The sequence below is a fragment of the Crocuta crocuta genome, unplaced genomic scaffold (assembly GCF_008692635.1).
Source record: "Crocuta crocuta isolate KB4526 unplaced genomic scaffold, BGI_CrCroc_1.0 scaffold179, whole genome shotgun sequence".
NCBI classification, from domain to species: Eukaryota; Metazoa; Chordata; class Mammalia; order Carnivora; family Hyaenidae; genus Crocuta; species Crocuta crocuta.
In genome coordinates this window covers 197,793-224,885 of record NW_027551568.1, presented here as the reverse complement: position 1 = coordinate 224,885, position 27,093 = coordinate 197,793, and the positions used below count along the sequence as shown (strand labels likewise).

Sequence of the window (27,093 nt, the reverse complement as noted above, 5' to 3'; positions counted from 1 at the left end):
ACAGAGGTGCACACGCAGCATCTTCTGCTGGCTCTGCTCCTCTGGAGAACCCCACTAACACCTTTACAAAGGGAAGAAGATACTGTCAGTCAACCCACCCACAGGGATTAACAGGTTTTTTTGTTTTTTTTTAACAGTACTTTCATCGGCACATGCAGCTCTAAACCAAAGTGAGTTCCTACTCCAAGCAAACAGATGAGCAGTGTGGACTTGAAACACAGTTCCCGCCAAACCTCTGGTATCAAACTCTGGACCAATGTCAGTGAAGTTCTGCATCCAGGATTCAAGTGCCGCATGAGGCCGAGTGAAGGCAGCTAATCCGTGAGGCCTCAGGACGGGGTGAGGGCGGGGAGAGGAGCGGGTGTGTGCCCACGGCACCTGTGGTAATTAATTCTCATTCCACTGCAGTGCCTAAGAGACCATCCCTCTTACGCTCTTACAGATATCTTAGATGATAAATTTCCAGCCCGAAAAAGTTTTAGGTAAGTTTTTCTTTTGCTTTTATTACAAGCATATAATATTAATTTTGGCAAAACACTGAGTACAAGCTTCACTATCATAAAATCAAAACATTGAAGCAATATTCCAAAAAAGATTTTAGACAAAAACTAGCCACCAATAGTACAAAAAATTACACACCAACACAAAGCATAAAAAATGTAAACTTTCAAATTAAACAGTCAAAAATATGTATCTGCATTGTCATCTCAATACACCGCGACAGCCTCCATGTTGCCACGTGTGGCGGTCAGGTCAGTGGTGGCTCACACCGAACCCTACATCACTTGGGAAAAAATGGTTTTCTTATACCCAATTAAGTTGTTGGAACAGACATTTACACTAACGCTACACACATTTTAGGGGACACCCAAACTGCAGTCCGTCCTTCAGATGTGCTCGTGGATGTGGCGAACCACACGTGATGCAGGCCGAGCGTGGGTGGGCATTTGCACAAGCAGAGCCTCCTTGGTGGCCTGGCGGCTGCTCCGCACACCCGTCCCTGCCTCACAGGGACAGAATCTGGAAAGATTACGGCTGGTTTGAATAATGGTTTTCTAATCTACTTATCTCAACTTCCGTAGTCTGTTAAATGCCAAGGCAGAGAGACACACTGGCTTCTGGCGCTAAGGTCACATGTGATGTGGTGGAGTGTAAATGACTTCCTGAGGAAACAGAGAAACGGGGTCTGTTCTGATTTATCTGAGCTCAGTTTATTTTCAGTGTCTTATAAGCACATCTAATACTCACGTATAAAGTAGAAATCAGCTGGCTCGTTCCTGGAACATTCAATCCAATGACACATTTTAAATTGCTGTAAAATGCCATCCTGTGCGCTTTGAGGATAAAAGGAAATGGATCGCTAAAGACTTCGCCACAAGGAGGCACCAGAGGCCACACGCCCCAGAGGGCTCGGGAGCCCATGGGGAAAATAGCACCCACACATCCGTGCTCTGGTCGACCTGGGGTGGGGCGTCCAAGGGCCGCACTCGGGGTCTGAAAATAGCAGACCCGGGGCGGCCGCGAGGCCGGTCCAGGATGGCCACGCACCACCTCACGGCAGCCTGCCCGGTCTCGTGCCCTAAAATATTGCTGACAGGCATTCGTGCACACACACAAACCATCCCCAGAAACAGCATTCTTATAACAACAATGAAAAGGAAAACCAAATAGCTGAATGTCCATATTTTGAAATTCCACCTACGTTCCCTTTCAATTTAGCAGAAGAGATGCAACATTACAACTTAAACAGATGTCTAATAAACGCATCCTGGGACCTATTGCACAAAAGCATAAACAATGCTCCTCAGCTATATAGAACAAAACGTACAAATTAAAAGCTACTCAAAGTAAAAGAAGAAGCTTGCAAAACATGTCACAATTTCATCTTATATGCCTGTAAATAAAGCTGGACCACGGAAACCAAACAATCGGATGGGAAAATATGATAGAAGGCTTAAAATAGAATAAATAATTTTATAAAGTTAAGTTTTCTTTTCTTTAACCCCCCAAATCTTAAATTCAATATTTATATATTCTATCTGAATTTTCTATTTTCATGAAAACTGCGTTTAGCGAGACCACGAGCCGGGCAGGGCGTCCCGCTGCCGGTGCCGGTGACGCAGGAAGGTAACTGAGCGGCTCTTGCTTTACCAGCATAAACAGGCGTGAAAACTACTTCACAGTAACTCCATCTGTTAAAAGAAAAAACTTAGCAGGATCCAATCACTGACTGATCCTGGCTTTCATGCTGGAAATTAAATTCAGCTTTATGATGTGAAATGAAAGCGTGACGGTGGGGTAGGGGCCGTGGAAGCTGCCCTGGGACGCAGGCTCTGGGCTCCCGTCAGCTGGGGGGCGGGGGTCCCCGGGGCCGTCCTGCAGAGAAGACAGTCTGCGTGAGGGATCTTAGAAAAATAGGTACTTCTGCTGCTGAGGTTTCGTCAGGTTGACACGGTTACAAAAGGGGGTCACAGGAGGGCCAGCCGCCCGCCGGCCGCGTCAGCCCTGCCGTCCACCTCTCTGTGTATTTAAGTACGTCCACTTAGCACCATAGCAGATTCAAGTGATTTCAAAGATAGCTACAAAGTTACAAATATATATTATGAGATTATTACAGCGATACTCAGTCTAATCTGAACCGTGAGTCGATTTTGTTTGAACGTGGATGCTTACACTGTTTAACCCTCCCCTCCTCCACTACCCAGGAAAATACCCAAGTTCTAACGCTAACCCGAAAACCGCACTGTGGTAACGTGTGGTGGTGCAGAGTGCTTCAGCAGTAATGTGTATTCTGAGGTAGACAGGTAATATTTGCTCATACACATCTACTCATTAACCCTAGTAGAGCAACTCTAGAACATGATTTGGATGAATAGCAAGCTTAGGTAACTGAACAATTCAAACGGCACTGGGAGTTAATGGGCTTAAATGAAGATAGGAATTTTGGCCAATCCCCAATAATCTGTTTTGATGTGTGTAAAAGGCCTTACGTTAAAATCACTTGGACTGAATTAATTTGAGTGGTTTTCTCGTCACCAAGATTAGGTCTCGTTAGTGGCCGCTCCTGACATCTACGTGTATGAAATGGGAAGCAGAGGAAACCCCACCATAACTTTCAAAGCAAACTGGAGGGAAAAATGCTAGTGAGTAAGGTGACACGGTCCGTGAACAGAGGCGGTGGATGGGGGCTGATGGACCCGGTCCCCCCGCCTGCCTGCAGGGTGAGCGGAGGCGGCGGGGGAGGGCGGTGGAACGCCAAGCGCACTGAGAAAGCGGTGCGGGTGCAGAGGGCGAGGACGGACAGAGAACCCGGGGCAACGCCTCCACTGCCCCAGAAAGTGGTTCCCTCCTCCTTCCTGCCTCCCACGTTCCAAGTTGCTACTTTCAAGGAAATATTTATTCTTTAATTCCACAAAAATATTGACATTTGGGAGGAGAAAGGGGTTGACAAAGTGTGTGCTGCCTGTGACTGGCACTTTAGAACGTTAAGTCACTGAAAAGGCAGCCAGCAGGCCCCTCCCAGGCTTGGCTTGAGGGCGCATCGCCCGCTGGGGGCAGCCACAGGGCGCGAGCTTCGTGCACAAGCAGGGCGGCCGCGGTGCGGATCGGAGCCCGCACGCCCGTGGCACCAGCCCTCGTCCACCGGGAACCCCTCACATGGCTGCCACCTCTGCCTTCAGCAAGACGAAGACGGGGAGAACTAAGCAGGCGAGCGAAGCGGCGGCCCCGAGCACAGCAGCCCCGCTCCCCCCGGTGAGGCTGAAGAAGAAGGACGGCTCTGCCAACCAGCGTGTCGCCGGCCTCGCCGCCTCCGGCCCTCCTGCCCGGCGCACCGGGCCACCTGCGTGTGCCCGCGTCTGGGGGGCGTGGCAGGGAGTGGGGCGGTGGAACCCTCTCTCGCCTCAGGGCTGAGTGGCCCTCGGAGCCCAGGGGAGGGGAGGCAGGGGAGCTCTTGGCCTTTCCTGTTTCCTAATGTGGAAAACTAAATACCGTGGCTAACTCATTCATGGAAACCTCTTTTGGTATGCTTTTAAATTAAACCTTTATATACCTTCTAAGTCTTCAGGAAGCTAAAGGCAACATAAATATCGTCATTCACCATGAAAAGATATTTTCTCAATAACTTAGGAAGGGTTCAATAAACATACAAGTATTTTCGAGGCTTACTGTGAACCCTAATTCATCAATCGAACTCAAAGGACCAGATTTCCAAGGCCTGGAAAGCAAGCGAAGGTCGCGTGGCCGCTGTGTTTCCCGTCCAGTCTGTGAGAGGCGCCTCTTCGGCCGCTAAGACTGTGAAGTGAAGTGTTTTGTCATCTCGTAACCGCGGTGCTGGTAGTGTCTCGTTGAGTGTGAGTTCTCTCATACAAAAGTTATAAATACTCTGTTCAGAAATCTGGTCCCCAGGAGCCTGCCGGCCGCAGCCTGGCGGGGCGGGGCCAGCCCAGGGCCGGGCTCAGAGCAGGTCCATCTTGGGTCTGTAGTGCAGCAGGAGCGGCGCCTTCTGTAAGACAAAGTCAGAGCGTGGCGCCGTCACCACCGTCACCACCGTCACCACGTCACCGTCACCACCGCCAGCTGCGGAGGCAGGGAAGGGGCGGGCCAGGCTCCTTCCCTCCGCACACTGCTGCCCCACCCGGTCCCGCCTTTCCTCTTGGGGTCCTACTGGCTGTCACCCCCTTCTCCGGGCTGCCCCTCAACTCGGAGATCCTGCCGTCTGCTTCCTGCGTTAGAGGGGGACCCAAAGGCCTGCGGGCATCCTCTGACCCCCGCAGCCGACTGGGGTCAGGCACTCTGGCCAGAAGGGGTGGTGCTCGCCTGAGGCCCCCCGCCACACCAGCTCTGGTGCTGATGATTCCAGAATAATCCTGTGACTGAGTTGTTATTTCTAAGCTCTTAGTGGGAAATATGCACAGAAAAGTAGTTGCCCTTTGTAGCAGATTCAGAAAATCAAATAACCCAATCTTTACAAAGTGACAGTTCTCACCTTGAATCTCCACCTGGTGACAACCACAAATTTGAGCGTGTGGTCCTTGCCCAGGATCTCCTCGTTGCATAAAATGTCCAGCTGGCAGGAGAAGAAGGCTTGAGTCAGGGTGCCACGGCACAGCGCTCAGCACACGTGGCCTCTGGTCTGTGCCAGCCACGCTGCTCGGGCCACACAGTCAGTGGCCCGTGGCCGACGGGCCGTTTCCAGGGGGCACAGGTGGGGAGCACCCCGCCCCAACACGCCCAGAGCCAAGAGCACCTGGGTCCACACCTGCCACGCGGCCCCCACCGGGCCCTCAGCTGTTGTCACCACAGAGCACCTGTCTCCCCACCTCAGTCCACCTCTTGGCCAAGCCTGTTCCTCTTACCTCAGTGGAGAAAGGAAATGATGGGCTCTTCAGATGGTCTTTCTCTTTTCTTTTTAAAAAAGACTATTTTGAGCAGATCTAGGCTCACAGCAAAGCTGAGGGAGGCACAGAAATGTCCCACGTCCCCCTGCCCCCCCATCCACACCCCCACCCGGGGGGCACCTGTTGGAGCTGACGCGTCGTCACCCGAGGCCACGGCCGGGTCGCCCTCGGTGCGCGTCCTGTGGGGCTGGACGAGCGCATAGCGGCAGGTGCCCACCACGCTGGTGCCACACAGGGCTGCCGCACTGCCTAAAATCGCCCGGGCCCCAGGCCTTCACCCTCCCCCGCCCCCGCCCCCACAGCCCCTGGGGCCCCACCGCCTCCAGAATGTCCTTCGGCCGGAATCATATTGGCTTCTGTCCCTTAGCGAGCGCACTTAAGGTTCCCCCAGGCCTTCTCACGCTTCACAGCTCGCTTCCCTCTTCGGCACGAGTTAGACCCCACTGTCTGGTGACCACCGTTTAGCGCCGTCACCCGCTACGGACATCTTGGTTGTTTCTTAGTTTGGGCAATTATGAGCAAAGCTGCTACGAACACCCGTGTGCAGGGACGTGTGCGGACTAAGGTTTCAGCTAACTCGGGCGAGCACCGGGACTCGACTGCTGGATCACATGATAAGTGTATAATTCGTTTTGTAAGAGACTGACAAATTGTCTTGCAAAGTCGTGCCCCCTCCTAAGTTCCCTCCTGCCACAAACAGGATTTCCTGTGGCTCCACACCCTCCCCGAGTGTGGTGGTCAGAGCTCTGGACCTGGGCTGTTCTGATAGGTGTGGAGTGGAATCGCATTGTTTTGTTTCCCAGACGACAAATCCACAAATCTCCGTCAGGATGAGGGGAAGAAGGCCCTTGCAACTGCCTGGGGGCTGGGCAGGGGGGGTGGGGGGCGGGCAGGGCACAGGTGGGGCTCTGAGAAGACTGCCCTGACCCCTGACCCCCCAACTCCGCCTCCCCCAGGCAGGCCCCTCACCCGCACCAACCCTCCGGACAATCTCACCACGACCCTGGGTGCCAAACGGCACCACACACCAAGAACCCCAACCTTGACCCAGGGCCCTGACACCTCCCACTTTACGTCTCCACTGCGTGCAGGCAGTGGCCACAGCAGCCTGTCTCCAGAGGCCGTCCACCCTGGGCCCGAGAGTCATTCCCAACCCCTTCTTCCCGCTAGCAGCGCCCCCAAACACCAGCACAGCATTCTGGCTCAGTTTCGGTCTCCTGTGGCTGTCCGGAAACACAACTGGGGGACTTAATGCAGGATTTAATCTCTCAGAATCCTGCCGGGAAGCCTGTAGGCCACACTCCCCCTGGGGTCTCTGGAGCTTTTTGCCTCTATCACCAGCTCGTTCCTATTTATTTTTTAAATGTAATAGAATACACAAAAAATTTACCATTTTAACCATTTTGTATGTGGGCAGCTCCGTGGCATTAGGTACATTCGCAGTGTTGTGAACGTCCCCACCCTCCACCTCCAGAACTTTCTCATCTTCCCAGTGGACGCTCTGCTCCGTGAAGCACCAGCTCCCCGTCTCCCCCGCCCCCAGCCTCTGACCCCGACCACCCACTTTCTGTCCCTATGGTCTGAGTCTTTCATGGGCCTCGTGTAAGCGGAATCGTCCAGTGCTTGTCCCCTCGTGACTTGTTTCACTGAGCACAGTGTCCTCCAGGCTCGTCCACGTGATGGCGGGTGGCGGGACGTCCCTCCTGTTTAAGGCGGAGGAACATCCCGTCGTTGGAGGGACATTTTGTCCACCATCCATCCATCCGCCAATGAACACTGGGTTCCTTCACATCTTAGCTGTTGTGAGCAGCGCTGCTAGGGACGTGGGCTGCAGGCCCCTCTCTGACGTCACTCCTGCATGTGGGTGTGCAGCTTCCCCAGCACCATTTGTTGAAAGGACTGTCCATTCCCCACTGAGTGGTCCTGACAACCTTGTTAGACATCATTTTAACCGCACACATGAGGGTTTATTTCTGGGGTCTCTATTCTATTCCATTGATCTAGATATCTGTCTTTATGCCAAGATTGTTTTGACATATTTCATATAAAATTATGTATGGGTTTTTAAATTTCTGCAAAAAACATCATTGGGATTTTGATAGGCATCGCTTTGAGTATAGATTGTTTAGGTAATATTAATGTTTTAACAATATTTTCTTTTTTTTTAAAGATTATTTATTCTGAGATAGAGAGAACAGGGGGGAAGGGGCAGCGAAGGGGACAGAGGATCCGAAGCAGGCTCTGTGCTGACAGCAGAGAGCCTGACGTGGGGCTCAAACTCACAAGAAGTGAGATCATGACCTGAGCTGCAGCTGGATGCTTAACTGAGCCACCAAGGTGCCCCTGCGTTTTAATAATATTAAGTCTTCCAATCCATTATTTGGGGTTTGTTTCCATTTATTTATGCCTTCTTTAATTTCTTTCAGCAATCTTTGTAGTTTCATTGTAGAAGGCTTTCACTTCCTTGGTAAGCTAATTCCTAGGTATTTTATTCTTTTTGATGCTAAATTGTTTTTTTGTAATTTCCTTTTCAAACATCCATTGCTAATGTACAGAAATGCGCTGATTTTTGTGTTGATGTTGTAGCTTGCTACCGTGCTGAATTCATTTACTAGTTCTAATGTGCATATGTGTGTAATCTTTAGGGTTTTCTATGGATAAGATCATATCAGCTGCAAAAAGAGATAACTTTAATTCTTCCTTTCCAATTTGGATGTTTTATTTATTTTTCTCACTTGATTGCTCTGGGTAGTGTCCAGGACCATACTGAATAGAAGTGGTGAAAGCAGGCATCCCTACTTTATTCCTGATCTTAGAGGAAAAGTTTAAGTCTTTCACCACTGAGCAGATGCTTGTAGTAGGTTTTCACATATGGCTTTTATTTTATTTTCATATATGGCTTCCATTCCTGGTCTGCTGAGTGTTTTTATCACGAAACGGTGTTGAATTTTGTCAAATGCCCTGTCTGCATCAGCCGAGATGATCACGTGGCTGCCCCCTCCATTTTGTTGATGTGGGATATTACACTGACCAATTTTAGTATGTTCAGCCCTCCTCCCCTTCCAGGAATAAATCCCACTTGGTCGTGGTGTGCAGTCTTTTCAACACATTGCTGAGCTCTGTTTGCCAGCATTATGCTGAGGATTCTGCATCAACGTTCAGAAGGGACGTTGGCCTGTAGTTTTCTTACAGCGTCTGTCTGGCTTTGGTATCAGGGTAATGCTGGCCTCACACGATGAGTTGGGGAGTTTCTCTAATTTTCTGGAAAAGTTTGGGGAGGACTGATGTTAGCTCTTCTTTAAATATTTGACAGAATTCACCTGTGAAGCCGACAGGTCCTGGGCTTTCCTCTGCTGGGAGATTCTGGATCACTGATTCCGTCTCCGTACCAGTCATGGGTCTATTCAGACTTTCTGTGTCTCTGTGATTTAGTCTCTGCAGGCTCGGTGTTTCCAGGAATTTGTCCATTTCACGTAAAGGTATCTGATTTGTTGGTGTACAACTATTCGTACTCTCTTATGATCTTTATTTCTGTTTTTTAAAGTTAGTTATTTATCATAACATGAGCCGAAATCAGGAGTCGGATATTTAACTGACTGAGCTACCCAGGCACCCCACAATCCTTTTGATTTCTAATGGAACTGGTAACAATGCCTCCACTTTCATATCAGATGTTAGTAATTTTTTTTTAGTCCATTAGCTAAAAGTTTGTCAACTTTGTTGACCTTTTTGAAGAACTGCTGAATTTTTCTATTGTTTTTCTGTTCTCTATTCCATCTCTGCTCTAATCTTTATTATTTACTTCCTTCTGCTAGCTTTGGGTTTAGCTCTTTTTCTATTTCTTCAAGTTGCAAGTTTAGGGTATTGATGAGACCTTTCTTGTTTTTAATGTATTTATAGTTATAAATTTCTCATTAGCATTGCTTTTGCTGTACCCCATGAGTTTGGGTAAGTTGTGTTTTCGTTTTCATTTGTCAGTAGGTATTTTCCAATTTCTCTTTGATTCATTACTTGTTTAAAAGTGAGTTGTTTAAGGGGCACCTGGGTGGCTCAGTTGGTTAAGCGTCCGACTTCGGCTCAGGTCATGAGCTCACAGTTCGTGGGTTCGAGCCCCACATCGGGCTCTGTGCTGACAGCTCAGAGCCTGGAGCCTGTTTCAGATTCTGTGTCTCCCTCTCTCTCTGACTCTCCCCTTGTCATGCTCTCTCTCTCTCAGAAATAAATACAATATTTTTTAAAAAGTGAGTTGTTTAATTTCCACAATTTTGTAAACTTTCCACTTTTCCTTCTGTTAGTAATTTCTAATGTCATGCTGCTGTGGTCAGAGAAGGTGCTTACCTTACAGGTATGTATCTTGTAAAATCTGAGATAATTTATGTCTGCCATTCCTCTTATAAGGACCTTTGTCACTGAATTTAGGGTCCAGCTGGAGGATCTAGGATGATCTCTTCATCTCAAGCTTCTTGACACATTGACAAAGACCTTTTTTCAAATAATGTCATATTCACATGTTCTAGGGGTTAGGAAATGAACATATCTTTTAGTGGGGTCATCATTTCACCCACTATAGTCTGCCTTCTGGTCCCCCCAAATCCACATCCATCCCACATGTAAAATACACTCACCCCATCCCAACATTCTCCACCCATTCTGGTATCAACTGCAAATTCCAAAATCTTCTCAGACACCATTAGCCAACATCCCAGACCTTCCCTTCCAAAGCATATGAATCAGGCAGAGGTGAGGCTCTGGGTAGGATCCATCTGGGCTGAAATTCTTCTCTACCTGTGGGTCCTGTGAAACTAAAAGCACATAGTCTGCTCCCCATATACAAGGTTGGGAAAAATACAGGACATTCCTACTCCAAAGGGCAATAATATTAGAAGAATAAAGGGGTCACAGTCTCCAGCAAGTTTGAAACTCAGCAGGAAAAATTCCACGAGGGTTCGAGGCCTGAAAATAACACTGTAGGTTGAGATTCTGTTCTCTGGGCCCGTGACAGCCTCACTGTCTGGGCCTAAGGCTCTGCCCTGGGAGTCATTCCTCCTTTTTCGTGAAGGGTCGTGAAGGTTTGCAGCTGGGTAGCTCTATCAGCCTATCTCCTGACTGCAAAATTTTGGAAATCTGACAGCCTGCTCTCATTTCTTCCTGTCTCTGTCCCCTTCAGGAAAAGGTGATGGTCATTCTGTTGGTACAACATTCTCAAAAACGTTGTGGGTCTCCCATATATGTCAGGGATCCAGGCCATCAGACAGGACGGTCCTCTACAGATCCATTCCTAGTTTCTGTGAGACAGTTGAGTCACACAACTAGTGTCTTCAGCAAAAGGTTATCTAGCCACACTCTCCGGCTTCCCTCCAGAGCGTGTGCCTTCCCAGCAGTGAAGCCCTGGCTTCTGGTCTCTGCGGTCGTGACAGGTCTAAGTGCTGGCTCCGTTTTGCTTAGCAGTCCCTTCCCCAATTCACATCTCCTCTCATATTTTACTGAGAGCAGCAGGAAGACAGCAGGCCACACCCTCACACTTGGCTTGGGGATCTCCTTGGCTAGACACCCAAGTTTATCACCTCCATGCGGTCGCACAGCACTGACCCCCCGGCCTCCTGCCACCGTGTGATGGTGACTGCTTTTCTTCTGTGTCCTCTCTTCCTCGTCAGAAGCATATTTGACATTCCAGTTTCTACCAACGTTGTGCCTGTGGTGACATGTATCCTCCAAGGTGACAGAGGGGTCTCCCTGGTGCCCCTTACCTCCTGTGGAGCTGCCACCAGAGTCACCTTTAGGGACCATATTTCCAGCAGCAGTCTCTTCATGACAATCCAGCCTTTTTTATCGTGTCTCTCAAAATTCTTCCAGCCTCTACCTGTTATTCAAGTCCAAGGCCATGTCCACGTTTCTAAGGTATTTGTTACAGCAGCACTCCACTTCTGGTACTGAAATCTGTTCTGGTTTCCTGTATCAGCTGTGATAAAGTGCCCTAACCCGGTGGTTTAAAACAACAGGAATTTACTTCCTCACAGATGCGGAGGCCAGAGCCCAAAGTCAAGGCCCAGGCCAAGCTGAGCTCACTCTGGAGGCTCTAGGGGAGGGTCCCTCCTGTCTCTTCCAGCTTCGGGCAGATCAGGAGCTCCTGGGCTGGTGGCCTCATCACTCCCTGTGATTCTGCCCTCACATCACTTTCTCCTGTGTGTGTGTGTGTCTCAAATTCCTCTGCTCTCTCTTGTAAGGACACTTATCATTGGATTTAGGGTCCATTCACGGGTTATCTCATCTCATGATTCTTATCTTAATTATGGACCTTTACTTAATTTAGAAAAAATCCTTTTTCCAAAAAGGTCACGTTTACAGATTCTGGGGTATGTGGACCTATTTTGGGGGCTACTGTTCAACCTACTACTCTCTCTGAAACATTCCTCAAGTTTGTCCAATTCTGCCGTCCGCAGTGCCCCCTCCCCCACCCCGGCCCATCTCCCCTGGACTCCTGCCACAGACGCCCCTGCCGGCCTCTCCTGCTTCTGTCTCTGGGCCCCAGTGATCCACTTTCCTCATGGCCCGAGGGTTATTTTACAGTGGGGTTTCCGGCCCAAGGCCCCCCAGCGCTTTGTCTTCGCACTTATTTATGCACAACTGGCTCCTACTGCCAAGGGACATCTTAGCATAAGTGCTCGCCCAGCACTCCGTCCACCGGTCCCCTGCGCACACCCGGGGCCCATCATGTCCCACAAAATCTCCCCCTGCCCGCCTGCTCACCGCCACCCCCCAGCCAGTCAGCCACCTGTTTGTGAAATGAAAGAACAGAGTCTCTCTCTGAGATGAAACCCTCTAGCACGTGTCACACCGCCCCCACTTCCCGTTGTGGGGGCTCCCCATGCTCAGCCTGGCCTTCCCTCTACTCTCATCATCCCCATGACCCCAGTCACACTGTCTGGGGGCACGTAAAACAAACTGAGCTTTTTGTTTTCTGACTTAAAATCTCCTAACAAACCCCCCCATAAAGAACCGTAGAAGTATCGCTTTTACAAAAGAGAACTGATTTGTTATAGTTTCTATTTGTGGCTTAACTATTACCTCGTTGAAAGATGAAAGGTTAAGTTTTTTGGCGATGAACTTCTTCAGGTGCAGGACGGTCGCTTGGGCCGAGCAGCGGATCCACTTTCGCTTCAAGCCCCGCAGTTTGCTGCTGTTGCATTCCAGGCAGATGCTCACCTGTGGGAGAAGCACACAGCTGGGCAGCCCCGCCTCTCGGGGGCCCTTCTCCAGGGCCTACTCATTCTGTCAAACGTGAGGATGCAGGCTTTGTGAAATCAGAAATCTATTTGACCTCAAAACTGTGGGAAAGGGTTCTATTTTACTCATTTTACATACATTATCTTAAAATCTCTGTGTATCATTTTGTGAAATATAATCAAACCGTGTTAATTCTATCTTATAAACATAGTACTTTAAAGTAAATTTGAGGGGCGCCTGGGTGGCTCAGTTGGTTGAACGTCTGTTGATTTCAGCTCAGGACTTGACCCTAGGGACATGGGATCAAGCCCACGTCTGGCTCCGCACTAGGCACAGAGCCTGCTTGAGATTCTCTCTCCCTCCCCCCCCACCCCCGCCTTGATTGCGTGTGTTCTCTCTCTTTCAAATAAAAATAAATAAAGATTTAAAGGAAATCTAAGATTTATTCATTGTCCAGATGGTGCTGGTCTCGGAGTTTAGCTGACACATACTGCAGCCTTGTCCTGAGCTTCTGGCTGGTGGGACGCACACGCATCTGCCCACAGGCTCTGCGGGCATGAGGAGGAAGGACACACAGCCAGCTGAGGCGGTGCCCCTGACTCCGCGTGAGGCACCAAGGAAGGCTTCACAAAGGAAGTAGTGTGATACAAGGCCTTGAAGGAGGATGGAGACTCACTAGAGAAAAAGTGCTCTTGGCACAGGAAAAACCACGAGCAAAGCCACAAAGTTTGAAAGCTCACAGTTTCCTCTTGGATGACCAACAATTCAGGGGATCACAGTATGTCATGTGACAAGGAACCACAAGTAACTAAATGAAAGGGACTCTAGCAGCCTGCGATGCCAGATGCCTGGCAGATGCAAAAGGAAGGACCCCCAGGCCACAAAGGATGGCCGAGAAGGCCCTGGTGGATACAGTGCTCGCCAGTAACTCCAGTAGCAGCCACAAAAAAATGGCACAATCAGGGGCGCCTGGGTGGCTCATTTGGTTAAGTGTCCAACTTTGACTCAGGTCATGATCTCGCTGTTCAAAGTTCGAGCCTCACGTCGGGCTCTGTGCCGACAGCTCAGAGCCTGGAGCTGCTTCAGGTTCTGTGTCTCCCTCTCTCTCTGCCCCTCCCCCACTCACACTCTGTCTCTCAAAAATAAATAAACATTAAAAAAAATGTTAAAACTGGTACAATCAGACTCAAAAATTCAGAGAAAAGAATTAACAAGGAATTAATTGAAACATGTAGGCCTAAAATCACTAGAGATACAAAAGAAGTAATTCAAAACAGAACATACTATGAATAAAGAACAGGCAAGTATAAAAGATAAGCAAATACAGCTTCTAAAAATAAAAACACAGGGGCGCCTGGGTGGCTTAGTCGGTTAAGCGTCTGACTTTCGCTTAGGTCATGACATCGCAGTTCGCGGGTTCGAGCCCCGCATCGGGCTCTGTGCTGACTGCCAGCTCAGAGCCTGGAGCTGCTTCAGGTTCTGTGTCTCCCTCTCTCTCTGACCCTCCCCTGCTCATGCTGTCTCTCTCTCTCTCTCTCTCTCCTAGGAAAAAAAAAAAAAAAATTAAAAATAAAAACACAGTCACTTAGACTAAAAACTCAGTAGGTAATTGAACCACAAATTAGTTTCAGCTGAAGACAGACTAATTTCCTAAAAGATCAATATGAGGAAATTACGCAAAATAAGTACAGAGACCAAGATATCAATTAAACTAACAAAACAAAGGAAAAGACACAGGGTAATAGACTGAGGCATCTGACAAACTTGTAATAAGTTCTGGAAGAAGAAGGCAGAAAAAGGGAAAGGCAAAATTTAAGAAACAACGACTAAGGATCTCCCCAAAATGATAGAGGACATACTCTCTGAAATTTAGGAAGCAAAAGAATTTAAAAAAAAAAAAAAAAGGAACCATACACCTACACAGAAGTGGGGAAGGACCCAGGAAGGGGCAGTGGGCGGCTCTCCAGAAGTGGCCACGAGCCTGGAAAGCAAGGCACTAGAAGAAAACCTGCAGAGAAATTACCACTCAAGACTTAAAATGAAATCGAGCCATCTCTAAACAAAAGAGAAAATGACGAGGCGAGGACACAGTTGAAGAAAAGAGACCCTTGTCCAGGAGGAAGACATGTGAAGACACAGAAGGCAGAGCCGGCCCAGAGCCTGCGGCCGGATTAGGTCTGGGAAGAGGAGAAGGGGAGGTAGGAGGTGACCCCCAGGCAAAGTGAGCAAGGCCCTTGTGTGGTTCGGGAAGGGGAGACACTCGTTAACTTCAGACCTTTAGAAAATGTAAACATTCATTTTAGAATTTCACAGCCACTAAAAGAATACAAATAGGACATAACTTGCCACTAACTGCTAAGTAGAGGCAAAAAAGAGATTGAAAAAAAAACTACTTTGATAGATGTTAGGAACGGGGGGAAACATTAAAAAACATAAATGAACAGCACAAATAAACTCGGAATTGCCATGAATCACGGTAAATGGAAGATGTAAAATAACTTGTCAGTTAAAGAAATCTTCTCATTTGATTTTTTAAAAAACCCAGTTCTGGGCTGTGACAAGTGTCACATTTAAGGAATGGGGGTGTGGTAAGAAACTGAGCTGCACTCAGGTCTGCGTGGGGGCAGCAGGCGCGGCGGCAGGGGTGCACTGGGCATACCTTTCAGACGTTAACTCTGAACCACATGAGTGTGTCACCTATTTACACGCACTCAAGGTGTGTTTTTAACAGCCTCATTGCAGTATAATTTATTTATGTTTTTGGTATTTACTTCCATAGTATTAATAAACATACAGAGCTGTGCAGCCACCACCAAAATCCAGTTTTACATCATTTTCGCCACCTCATAAAGACCACATGCTGCTTTGTGCTCCACCTTTTCCTGCCCAGCACCAGGCCCCCAACCACCGCCTGCTCCTAAGACTGGGCCCTGGGGGACATCGCAGACAAATGGAATCGTGCAACATGCAGTCTTCGGCCTCTGACTTCCCGGCCTTGTAAGGTGCTTCCAGGCATCTCCTGCGCTGTCGCAGGCGCCGGAGCTCATGGTTTCTCACTGCTGACCAGAACATCCCTGTACGGCCGGCCACACTGTGTCTAGCTGACTGTTTGCACTGTTCCCCGGCTTGGCTGTCATGAGTAACCCTGCTATGAACATTCACGTACAAATCCTTGTGCGTGATGCATGTGAGGTTTCCACATACAGCTAGGAAAATTGCAGGGTTGTATGGGTGGCTTGTGTTTAACTCCTTAAGAAACTGCCACATGTTTTATGTTCCTACCAGCAGAGTACGAGGGCCCCATTCCTCATGTCCTTGCTAGCACTTGCCAGCGCCTGCCTTTCTGATGGCAGCCACCCTAGTGGGTGTAAAATGGGATTTCATTATGGTTTTAGTTTCTATTTCCCTAATGGATTCATGATGTTGAGCATATTAACCACTTTTATGTCTTCTTTGCTTAAATGTCTACAAAATCTCTTATCCATTTCTTTTTTTTGTTTTTAATTTAAATATTTATTTATTTTTGAGTCAGGGAGAGACAGAGTGCGGGCAGGGGAGGGGCAGAGAGAGAGGGAGACACAGAATCTGAAACAGGCTCCAGGCTCTGAGCTGTCAGCACAGAGCCCGATGTGGGCTTGAACCCACGAACCGTGAGATTATGACCTGAGCCGAAGTCGGACACTTAACTGACTGAGCCACCCAGGCGTCCCTATCCATTTCTTAACTGGATTATCTTCCTACTAAGTTATAACAGGTATACATTCTAGATATAAGTCCTTTATCAGAAACATGATTTGCAGAGGAGTCAAGATGGCGGAGAGGTAGGGGGACAGCAATTTCCCTCGTCCCTCAAACACAGCAGTATTGAGGTCACAACACTTGGAACACCCACAGAATCAGTCTGCAGAGAGACTGAAAAATCTCCACAGGTGGACAGAGACAGCCTGGCGGGACAGAGGTGCGTGCATGTGAATTGGGAGAAAGAAAATGGTGTAGGCACGGAGGGCGGAATCCCGCTGGTGGACAGACAAAAGGAAGAAGAGAAAGAGAGGCTGTGGAAGTGTGGTAGTGTATTTGGACAAGACAAAAACCTCTCCGGAGCTTGGACTGGGGAACGAGAAATACAGAGTACCAGTTTCTACTCTGCAAACAGCTTTAGGAACTAAAGATCATAATTATCAGGGGTGTGCGACTTTCTGCAGACCAGAGCTGTGTGCATGCGCCTGGCGGGGAGGAGCCGCCCCGAGGCACAGCAGCAATCTCAGGGGTGCACTGGGAGAGAGCAATCCTCTCCCCTGAGTCCTGCGGGAAGAGGGTGTATCGCGCCCCCCCACCCCCCCAAGGACAAAAGACCTTGCAGGCACCAGCCAGAGGCTGTTTGTCAGCCGGGCAGAGTGGCCTCTAGAACCAGGTAGAGTGGCCTCTAGAATCAGGTCCACGCAGAGCGGGATCCTTTAGGACGCTGGGATCCTTTGAATCCCAGCCAAGCGCCTGGGAGGCACGGGAGACTGTGGAGCAGGACAAGCCAGCCACCCACTCTGCTCTGTGAGGGTTGCCTGAACAGGGCAGTTTGGGACACCCGGTCCGGGGAGGGGAGACTGGGGTGTTGCATCTGTCTCCCCATCACCAACACAGTGGGGCTTCAGGGAGCAGGACAGCGGCCCCCAGTGGAGGCGGACCCGCTCCCACCAAACCCGCCCCTCTGTGCCTGGTAAGTGCCTACCTACCGGGGTGAGACTGACCCTGACCCAACCTCTCCTCCAGACCAGCGCCGTCTCTGGTCCCAGGCGTTGACACAATGGCCCTGCGGTTTTTGTATGGTAGTCTGTTTTTTAAATTTTATTTTATTATTTCTTCCTCTTCTCTTCTCTTTTTCCTTCTTTCTACTCTCCTCCTTTTTTCTTCCCCCCTCATGGTTTCTGATTGATTTTTGGTTAATTCTTACTTATATATATATTTTTTTCTTTCTCTATTCTGGTTGTTTTTTCATTTAATCAGGCATTATTACTCTATTCTTTTTACACTTTTTCTGTTATCTCCTTCTTCTTTATCCCACCCTGGATTAAGCCTTATAGTTTTTTTGATTCTCTGCCTGGTCTTTTTTCCCACCCTTTTCATTTCTGTCTTTGTACGGGATAATGTTTCTCCCCCCTCCCCTTTTTCCTTTTTCTAGGGTTACTTCAACGAAGAAATCAAAGCACACCTGGTGGAAGGTCCAAACCACCACTCGAATAGGGAGATAAAGCAACCAGAGTCACAACAACAGAGAGCACACAACACACTCCAAACACACCTCCTGAAGGGCCTGGCCCTGGGCAGCGTGTGACCCCTTTCCCATATAGAAGTGCTCCCAGGTGCAGGACACGGAACAGGCTTTTAAAACACATAGGGGACAGAAAACCAGCCAAAATGATGACCTGGGAGAATTCTCTTCAAAAGAAATTCCAGGAAGAAATGACACCCAGAGAATTGCTCAAAACAGGTATAAACAATATGTTTGAACAAGAATTTATTTTGTTTTTATTAAAAATTTTTGTTTTACATTTATTTATTTATGAGAGATAGAGACAGACAGAGCCTAAATGCAGGAGGAACAGAGAGAGAGGGAGACACAGAATCTGAAGCAGGCTCCAGGCTCTGAGCTGTCAGCACAGAGCCCGATGCGGGGCTCGAACCCACAAACCATGAGATCAGGACCTGAGCCGAAGTCGGATGCTTAACCGAATGAGCCACCCAGGTGCTCCTGTCTGAACAAGAATTTAGAATAATAGTCATATGACAAATGTCTGGGCTTGAAAAAGAACATAGAAGACAGCAGAGAATCTCTTGCTACAGAGATCAAGGACCTAAGAAATAGTCACGATAAATTAAGAAATGCTGTAAATGAGGTGCAAAATAAACTAGATGCAGTGACAGCAAGGATGGGAGAAGGAGAGAGGAGAATAAGTGAAATAGAAGATAAAATTATGGAAAATAATGAAGCTGAGAAAAAGAGGGTTAGGAAATTACTAGACCATGAAGGGAGAATTAGAGACCTAAGCGACTCAATGAAATACAATAATATCCATAGCAGAGGAATTCTAGAAGAGAGAAGGGAAGGGGAAGAAGGTTTATTTGAACAAATTATGGCTAAGAACTTCCCTAAACTGGGGAAAGGCACAGACATCCAAGTCCAGGAGGCACAGAGAACTCCCTTCAAAATCAACAAAAATAGGTCAACACCACGACACAGCAGAGTGAAACTGGCAAAATACAAGGATAAAGAGTGAACTCTGAAAGCAGCTAGGGACAACTGGTCCTTAACCTACAAGGGTAGACACATAAGGGTAGTAGCAAACCTGTCCACTGAACCTTGGCAGGCCAGAAGGAAGTGTAGGGAAATATTTAATGTGCTGAATTGGAAAAATACGCAGCCAAGAATCCTTTATCTGTCAGGGCTGACATTCAGAATAGGAGGAGAGATACAGGCTTTCCTGGACAAACCAAAACCGAAGGAGTTCACGACCACTAAGCCAGTCCTGCCCGAGAGCCTGAGCAGGACTCTGTGAGCGGAAAGCACCAAAGACTCCAAAGGACCAGAGACAGCAGCACGGGCACGACCTAAATCACCAAAGCCCAACCGTAACACGGCTTTCCCCACAAGGACGCAGCTCTGCAGACCGCTGGGGAAAGGAGCGTCTTCTGCCATGATCGTTCTGCAAACATAGAATGATGGAATGAACATCTATGTTCCTTCTATCCCAACCTTCTTAAGGGTTTTTACTGAGAAACAATGGTATATTTTGTCAAATGCTTTTTCTGCACCTATTGACAGGATCACATGGTTCTTATCCTTTCTTCTCTTAATGTGATGCATCACGTTGATTGATTTGTGAATATTGAACCAGCCATGCATCCCAGAAATGAATCCCACTTGATCATGGTGAATAATTCTTTTAATGTTAAAAACATCATAAAAGCCATATATGAAGAGCCTACAGCTAAAAACTGAGAGCTTTCCGCCTGAGATCAGGCACACAAGAAGGCTATCTACTCTCCCACTGCTGTTTAACAAAGTGTTGGAAGTCCTAGCCAATTGGCAAAAAGAAGTCCCATCTAATTGGCAAAGAAGAAGTCAAACTTTCACTTTTTACAGGTGACATGATACTCTACATGGACAACCTAAAAGACTCCAGCAAAAAACTGCTAGAAGTTATACATGAATTCAGCAAAGTCGCAGGATGAAACATCAATATACAGAAATCGGTTGCATTTCTATACACCAATAATGATGAAACAGAAGAAGATATCAAGGAATCAATCCAGTTTAGAATTGCACCAAGAACCATAAATTACCTAGGAATGGGACACCTGCATGGCTCAGTCAGTTAAGTGGCCAATTTTGGCTCAGGTCTGATCTTGCAGTTAGTTGGTTCAAGCCCATATCAGGCTCTGTGCTGACAGCTCAGAGCCTGGAGCATGCCTCGAATTCTGTCTCCCTCTCTTTCTGCCCCTCCCCTGCTTGTGCTCTGTCTCTCAAAAAGAAATAAACGTTTAAAAAACAACAACAACAACCTAGGAATAAACCTAATCAAAGAGGTAAAAGATCTGTATGCTGAAAGCTATAGAAAACTTATGAAAGAACCTGAAGAAGACACAAAGAAATGGAAAAATATTCCATGTTCATGGATTAGAAGGGCAAATATTATTACAATGTCAATACTACCTAAAGCAATCCACCTACACATTCAATGCAATCCCAATCAAAAGAACACCAGCATTCTTCACAGAGCTAGAACAAACAATCCTAAAATGTGTATGGAACCAGAAAAGACCCCAAATAGCCAAAGTAATGTTGAAAAAGAAAACTAAAGCTGGAGGCATCACAATCCCAGACTTCGAGCTGTATTACAAAGCTGTAATCACCAAGACAGTATGGTATTGGCACAAAAACAGACAGATCAATGGAACAGAATAGAGAACCCAGAATTGAAACCACAAATATATGGCCAAGTAATCTCCAACAAAGCAGGAAAGAGCATCCAATGGAAAAAAGACAGTATCTTTACCAAATGGTGCTGGGAAAACTGGACAGGGACATGCAAAAGAATGAAACTAGACCACTTTCTTACATCATACACAAAAATAAACTCAAAATGTATGAAAAACCCTAAACTAAATGGGAGACAGGAAACCATCAAAATCCTAGAGAAGAAAACAGGCAACAACCTCTCTGACTTTGGCCACACAACTTCTACTTGACACGTCTTCAAAGGCAAGGGAAACAAAAACAAAAATGAACTACTGGGACCTCATCAAGACAAACAGCTTCTGCACAGCGAAGGAAACAATCAGAAGAATGAAAAGGCAATTGAGGGAATGGGGGAAGATATTTCCAAATGACACATCAGATAAAGGGTTAGAATCCAAAATCTATAAAGAACTTACTAAACTTAATACTGGGAGAACAAATAATCCAGTGAAGAAATGGACAGAAGACATGAATAGACACTTTTCCAAAGAAGACATCCAGGTGGCCAACAGACACATGAAAAAATGCTCAACATCACTCATTGTCAGGGAAATACAAATCAACCACACTGAGATACCACCTCACACCTGCCAGAATGGCCAAAATTAACAACTCAGGAAGCAACAGATGGTGGTGAAAATGTGGAGAAAGGGGAACCTCTTGCACTGCTGGTGGGAACGCAAACTGGTGCAGCTACTCTAGACAACATTGTGGAGGTTCCTCAAAAAATTAAAAACAGAACTACCCTATGACCCAGCAATAGCACTACTAGGAATTTATCCAAACAGGAGTGCTGACTCATAGGGGCACATGTACCCCAATGTTTACAGCAGCACTATCAACAATAGCCAAATTATGGAAAGAGCCCGAATAAGTGATGAATGGATAAAGAAGATGTGGTTTATATATACAATGGATTATTACTCGGCAATGAAAAAGCATGAAATCTTGCCATTTGCAACAACATGGATGGAATTGGAGGGTATAAGTCTGTCAGAGAAAGACAGATAGCAAATGTTTTTGCTCATACATAGAATTTGAGAAACTTAACAGCAGACCAGAGGGGAAAGGGAAGGACAAATAAGTTACAAACAGGGAGNCCAAACTGATGGGGGGGGGGCAGGAGGGGAAGTGGGGGATGGGCCTGGAGGAGGGCACTTGTGGGGAGGAGCACTGGGTGTTGTACCTAAGTGATGAATCACGGGAATCTACTCCCGAAGCCTAGAGCACACCGTACACACTGTATGTTAGCTAACTTGACAATAAATTATAATAAATACATACAATAAATTATGATAGATGATAGATAAGACAAAGATAAGGCTAAGTTTTGCAAATGGTATTCGATAAGGATGTAAGTTGATGCGTGCAGGCCCAGTTGCCTGGCACCACCCTTTCCCAGGTGAGGTGCCTGGGCTCCTCTGCTGAAAACCAACCGACTACAAATCCAAGGGCTGATTTCCAGACTTTGTTCTATTTCTACAATTTGTTCCACTGACCTAAGAGTCTACCCTAATGCCTGTAACACAATGTCTTAATTACTGTAGTTTTTTAGTAGGATTTGATGTTTAGAGTTTTTTAATGTTTATTTATTTAATTTTTAGAGAGAGAGAGAGAATGAGCCAGGGAGGGGAAGACAGGGAGGGGCAGAGAGAGAAGGGGAACAGAGGATTCGAAGTGGGCTCTGCACTGACAGCAGAGAGCTTGATGGAGGGCTTGACTCATGAACTATGATATCATGACCTGAGCCGAAGCTTGATGCTTAACCGACTGAACCACCCAGATGCCCTGATGTTTAGATTTTTCTATATATACTTAAAAAAAAAAATCACCCATGGATCAAACAAGAAATCATAATGAAAATGTATGAAGATTTAGAACCAAATAGTACAGTTGGAAACTACATGGATATTCAACTTAAGAAGTCAGAAGAGAAACAAAGGGGAACCTAGAGAGCAGGAGGGGACGAAGTGAACAGAAAACAAGGACAGAAACATGGTTTTGGAAACACAAACAGAGAACTGTCGACGGGGTAAAGCTCCATTTCTAACGACGGCCCTGCCTGACCAAGGGGAACAAGTGTCACCCAGAAGTGTCAGGGGTCGAGCAGGGTGTGCAGACAGTCCATCTAGCAGGCCGGCCACGGGAAAGCGGCCCAGGTGAGAGGGAAGACATGCCGTGCCCGAACCAGACACAACTTCGTCAGGCCCCACGTTTTCACAAAATATATCTGAATTCATTCCGTTTCTCCCTTTCTTTCCTTCTTTTCTTTTTTTTCTGTCCTCCCTCCCCTCCTTATTTCTTTTCTTTCTTCTCTTTCTCCCTCCCTGGTGAACTAAATTATTCATCAATGTTTGTAGCTCAGGTACTTTCCCCACCCCAAGGTCACAAATAGGTTCTCCTATAATTTCTTGTAAAATATCTGAAAGTTTCACTTTTTATTGTGAGGTTTTAAGCCACTAGCAGGTAATGTGTATACAGCTGCAGGGAGGTCAAGTCTCCTCTCCTCACTGGCTGACCACCTGGCTTGTCGGCATCTGCTCCCTTGTCCTGTGCTGGTCTACACCCATGCTTGGGTCTGTCCTGTTCTGTCCACTGCTCTGTTGTGTCCCCTTGAGCCAAAACCACAAGTAATTTACTGAGTTGCAATTATTTAATTATTTTACCTGTGAAGCTGTGATTTCTGATAGGGCAAATACCCCCTTATTACTATTCTTCAAAATTGTCTTCACTGATCATACCCCTTTGCTCTTTGAAATAAGAATTAGAAATCAACCTACCATATTCCCAGAACATCTATTTTATCTAGATGGGATAAAATAAGATAAAAACAGAGAGGGAAGCAAATCACAAAAGACTCTTAATACAGAGAATGAGTCGAGGATTGATGGAAGGAGGTGGGTGGGGGATGGGCTATACGGGTGATGGGCATTAAGGAGAGACTTGGATGAGCACTGGACGTTGTGAGTGATGAATCACTGAATCACACTCCTGAAACCAAGGGAGAGGAGAGCTGCAACCCAGGCATGGTTCGAGAATAGGGAACCCTGAGCGGCATCTGGTGTGTCTGGACCCAAGAACTCCGTCCTGGTGAGGGCTTGGGTGGCTCATACTCCTCTTACATGTTTTTCATTTTCTTTTCCTGATGCTTAGTGTTAAAAGTGCGCAATTCAATCAGGTCATCTGAGTGATACAGGGAGGGTTTGTCTTCAAAGTTAGAAAAAGTTATTCTGAATTTAGAATTCTGTACCCAGCCCCATCATCCTTCAAACACGCGTGGGAAACAGGACTGGCCTGACATGGAGGAGCTCAAAGTCCAGTATGCACACACCCTCTCTGAAAATAAACGAGGAAGGATGCTCCTTCCTCAAAAGAAACCCAGACTCCACAAAAGAGGAAGATGGGTTAAACCCAGCAGTATGAGCAAAAAGCCCACAAACACCCACACAACCTTTTGTTAATCTAAATAATTATTAACACTGCATGAAAACTTTAGTAAAATTGCCAGTAAAATTACAAAAGTATCATCACATAAGATTAAAAATTACCAAAAATGATCTGGAGCAAAACTTTAGAGGACTTTAACAAATTCTGGAAGGTGAAAATGTCCTACATGTTCCTACACTGGAGGAGAGGAGTCAGAAAAGAACATAAAAATCCTCTTGTTCTGAGAAGCAGAATCAGATGTAACTGATTCTACAGATTGACACAAAATATACATTTAAACATGCTTAAAATTTAAGAGCACTACTAGAGAAATACAGAGAAAAGTAACAGATCTTGAAACTGCTGGAGGAGAAGGAAAGAGAAAGACACCCTGGAGAGAGGATCCAAGAAGGGCACCCACACCCCTGGCCCCAGGCAGGGACCCAGGCTCTGGAAAGGAGCACCCAGCAATGCAGCCAAAGGGCACCAGGAAGCTTGTGCCTGAAAACACGTTAAAACACAAAAGAGGCAGAGGGAGGGAAGCAAACCATGAGAGACTCTTGAATGCCGAGAACAAACTGAGGGTAGATGGGGTGTGGGGGAGAGGGGAAGGGGATGATGGGCATGGAGGAGGGCACTTGTGGGGATGAGCACTGGGTGTTATATGGAAACCAACTTGACAATAAACTATTTAAAAAAACACACACACAAAAGAGGCTAAGAGTACAGAGACAAAGGCTTCATTCAACTCAAGAGGTCAGAAAAAGATGGGCGCCTGGGTAGCTCAGTCGGTTGAGCATCCAGCTCTTGATTTCGGATCCAACTCTTGACTTCAGCTCAGGTCACGATGTCAAGGTTCGCGGGTTTGAGCCTTACATCAGGATCTGCACTGGCAGCACGAAGCCTGCTTGGGATTCTGTCTCTCCTCTCTCTGCCCCTTCCTCACTTGTGTNCCTCTCTCTCTGACCTTCCCCTGCTCACGCTGTCTCTCTCTCTCTCTCAAAAATAAATTTAAAAAACATTTAAAAAATTTAAAGAAAACATAACATTTGATCCACTAAAACCAAAAATTGATTCTTTTGAAAGTAACCAATCAAATTGACACATCTTTGGCATGTTGAGAATAAAAAAGAAACAAGCAAAAATTAGTAACAATAAACATTGGGAATGTTAAAAACTGACAAAAGAGAAATGCAGCCAGAGAAGAACCCTGTGCATGCACCTTCAGCGATGCTCGGGCCTTGCGCTGGAGGCCAGGTGCTCAGCTGGCACAGGGCGCCACGGGAGCGCCCGGGAGGCCCGATGGGACGGGCGCTTCACCTGTTACTCTTCTCTACAGACTTGGAATGCAACTGATCGTATTCTGCAGTTCCATAGACATACTTCCTTCTCTGTAATGCTCGTGATAATTTTAACAACACAGAATACAGCACTGGAAAATTAAGATTCTGTTATTCTATTCTTGTACCTAAACCACACCAATTATTTGGTAAATATATGTGTACACATATATGTGTACACATTTGTACATATTTTTAATTAAATGTATGTATATCAGAATATATATATATCCCATAAACATATACATATGTTAAGTGCAGACATGTATATATTATATATACTCAGAGATGGCCAATACCCCTTGTTCTCATGGCTGTTCTTAAGCTTCTCCTCTTTCAGATGAACTTCAGAAGCAGCTGATTAATTTTTTTTTCTTTTTAAGTAGGCTTCATGCCCAGTGCAGAGCCCAGCAAGGAGCCCAACGCCGGGCATGAGCTACCACCTTGGCATCAAGACTTGAGCTGAGGTAAGAGTTGGACCTGAGTCACCTAGGTGTCTCTTGATTAAATTCTATGCTAAACAGTTAAAATCACAACCACTGAGATTAATTTGGAGAGAACGGACGTTTTCACATCAGTCTTTCACCCAGAAACATCCAATTATTCAGGCTTTTCTGTTATGTTTTTTTCACAAATGTCTTTATTTGGGCCTCACACAACTCTTGTCAGAGTATTTTAGAATTTTTACTGGTCATGTAAATAAGGCTGCCAATGCCTACTGATTGTTGGAGGTTGATCTTTGCCCCTAGCGAGCAGCAGCAAGTTCTAACGGTGTCCGGTTGACTGTCTTAGGTTACATCAGACAACAGTGTGATCGGAAAGTAATGGCATTTTGCTCTGTCACACACACATCTCTTTTCTGTCTCCTCAGTGCATGGCCGGGACTCTTCAGAATCGTCTGAGTAACAGCTGATAATGTGCACGGCCTTGTTTCGGATATTAACAAGATGATTCTATTTCAGTACGATGACTGATAGGTTTCAAGTTAGGGTGCTGTATTAAAAAGCTAGGTACGAATGGGTGTGGGACTGGATCAAACGCTCTCATAGCATCTCTGTGATTGTTTTCTTTTTTAAATTGTTAATGCAGTAAATGGCATATGCACAGATTTCCCTCAATGCTGCATTTTTTCTTTTTCTTTAATACATGACTGGACAGTATCTTCTTTTATATAATATGTGCGCATGCACAGAAAAATGCTCAGCACCAAGTTTTCCCACCTGGGGAGCAGTGTGTGGAGAACGGACTTAAATGTTTTGTTTTGTTTTTTTTAATTTTTTTAATGTTTATTTATTTTTCTTTTTTTTTAATTTTTTAATGTTTTTTTATTTATCGGACTTAAATGTTTTTATATTTAAAATATTTTAGGGGGCACCTGGGGGGCTCAGTTGGTTAAATGTCTGACTTCAGCTCAGGTCATGACCTCACGGTTTGTGGGTTCGAGCCCCGCGTCGGGCTCTGTGCTGACAGCTCGGAGCCTGAAGCTGCTTCCGATTCTGTGTCTCCCTCTCTGCCCCTCCCCTGCTCACGCTGACTCTCTCTCAAAATAAAATGAGGACTTTTTATTTTTTCAGTTTACTTTAAACTGAAAGTAAATAAATATGTTTTACAGTGGGCATATTATTACCTTGGCAATTAAGGAGAAAAACGAAAGAGAAGGAAAACCTAAGATGTTTGACGTTTTAACTTTGTT

The 27,093-nt window shown here is 46.5% G+C and overlaps 1 protein-coding gene across 1 annotated transcript in view; it reads right to left on the bottom strand.

The window, feature by feature from the left end:
* Positions 1-483: 483 nt before the first annotated feature.
* Positions 484-27,093, bottom strand: part of PCGF3 (polycomb group ring finger 3) — a 42,397-nt gene continuing 15,787 nt past the window's right edge. The window contains exons 6-8 of the mRNA XM_077750482.1: positions 12,465-12,612; positions 4,988-5,068; positions 484-4,504 (exon numbers count right to left, since the gene is read on the bottom strand). Coding sequence (XP_077606608.1) covers positions 4,457-4,504; positions 4,988-5,068; positions 12,465-12,612 — 277 coding nt within the window. The 3' untranslated portion in view covers positions 484-4,456. The remainder of the gene's footprint in view (positions 4,505-4,987; positions 5,069-12,464; positions 12,613-27,093) is intronic.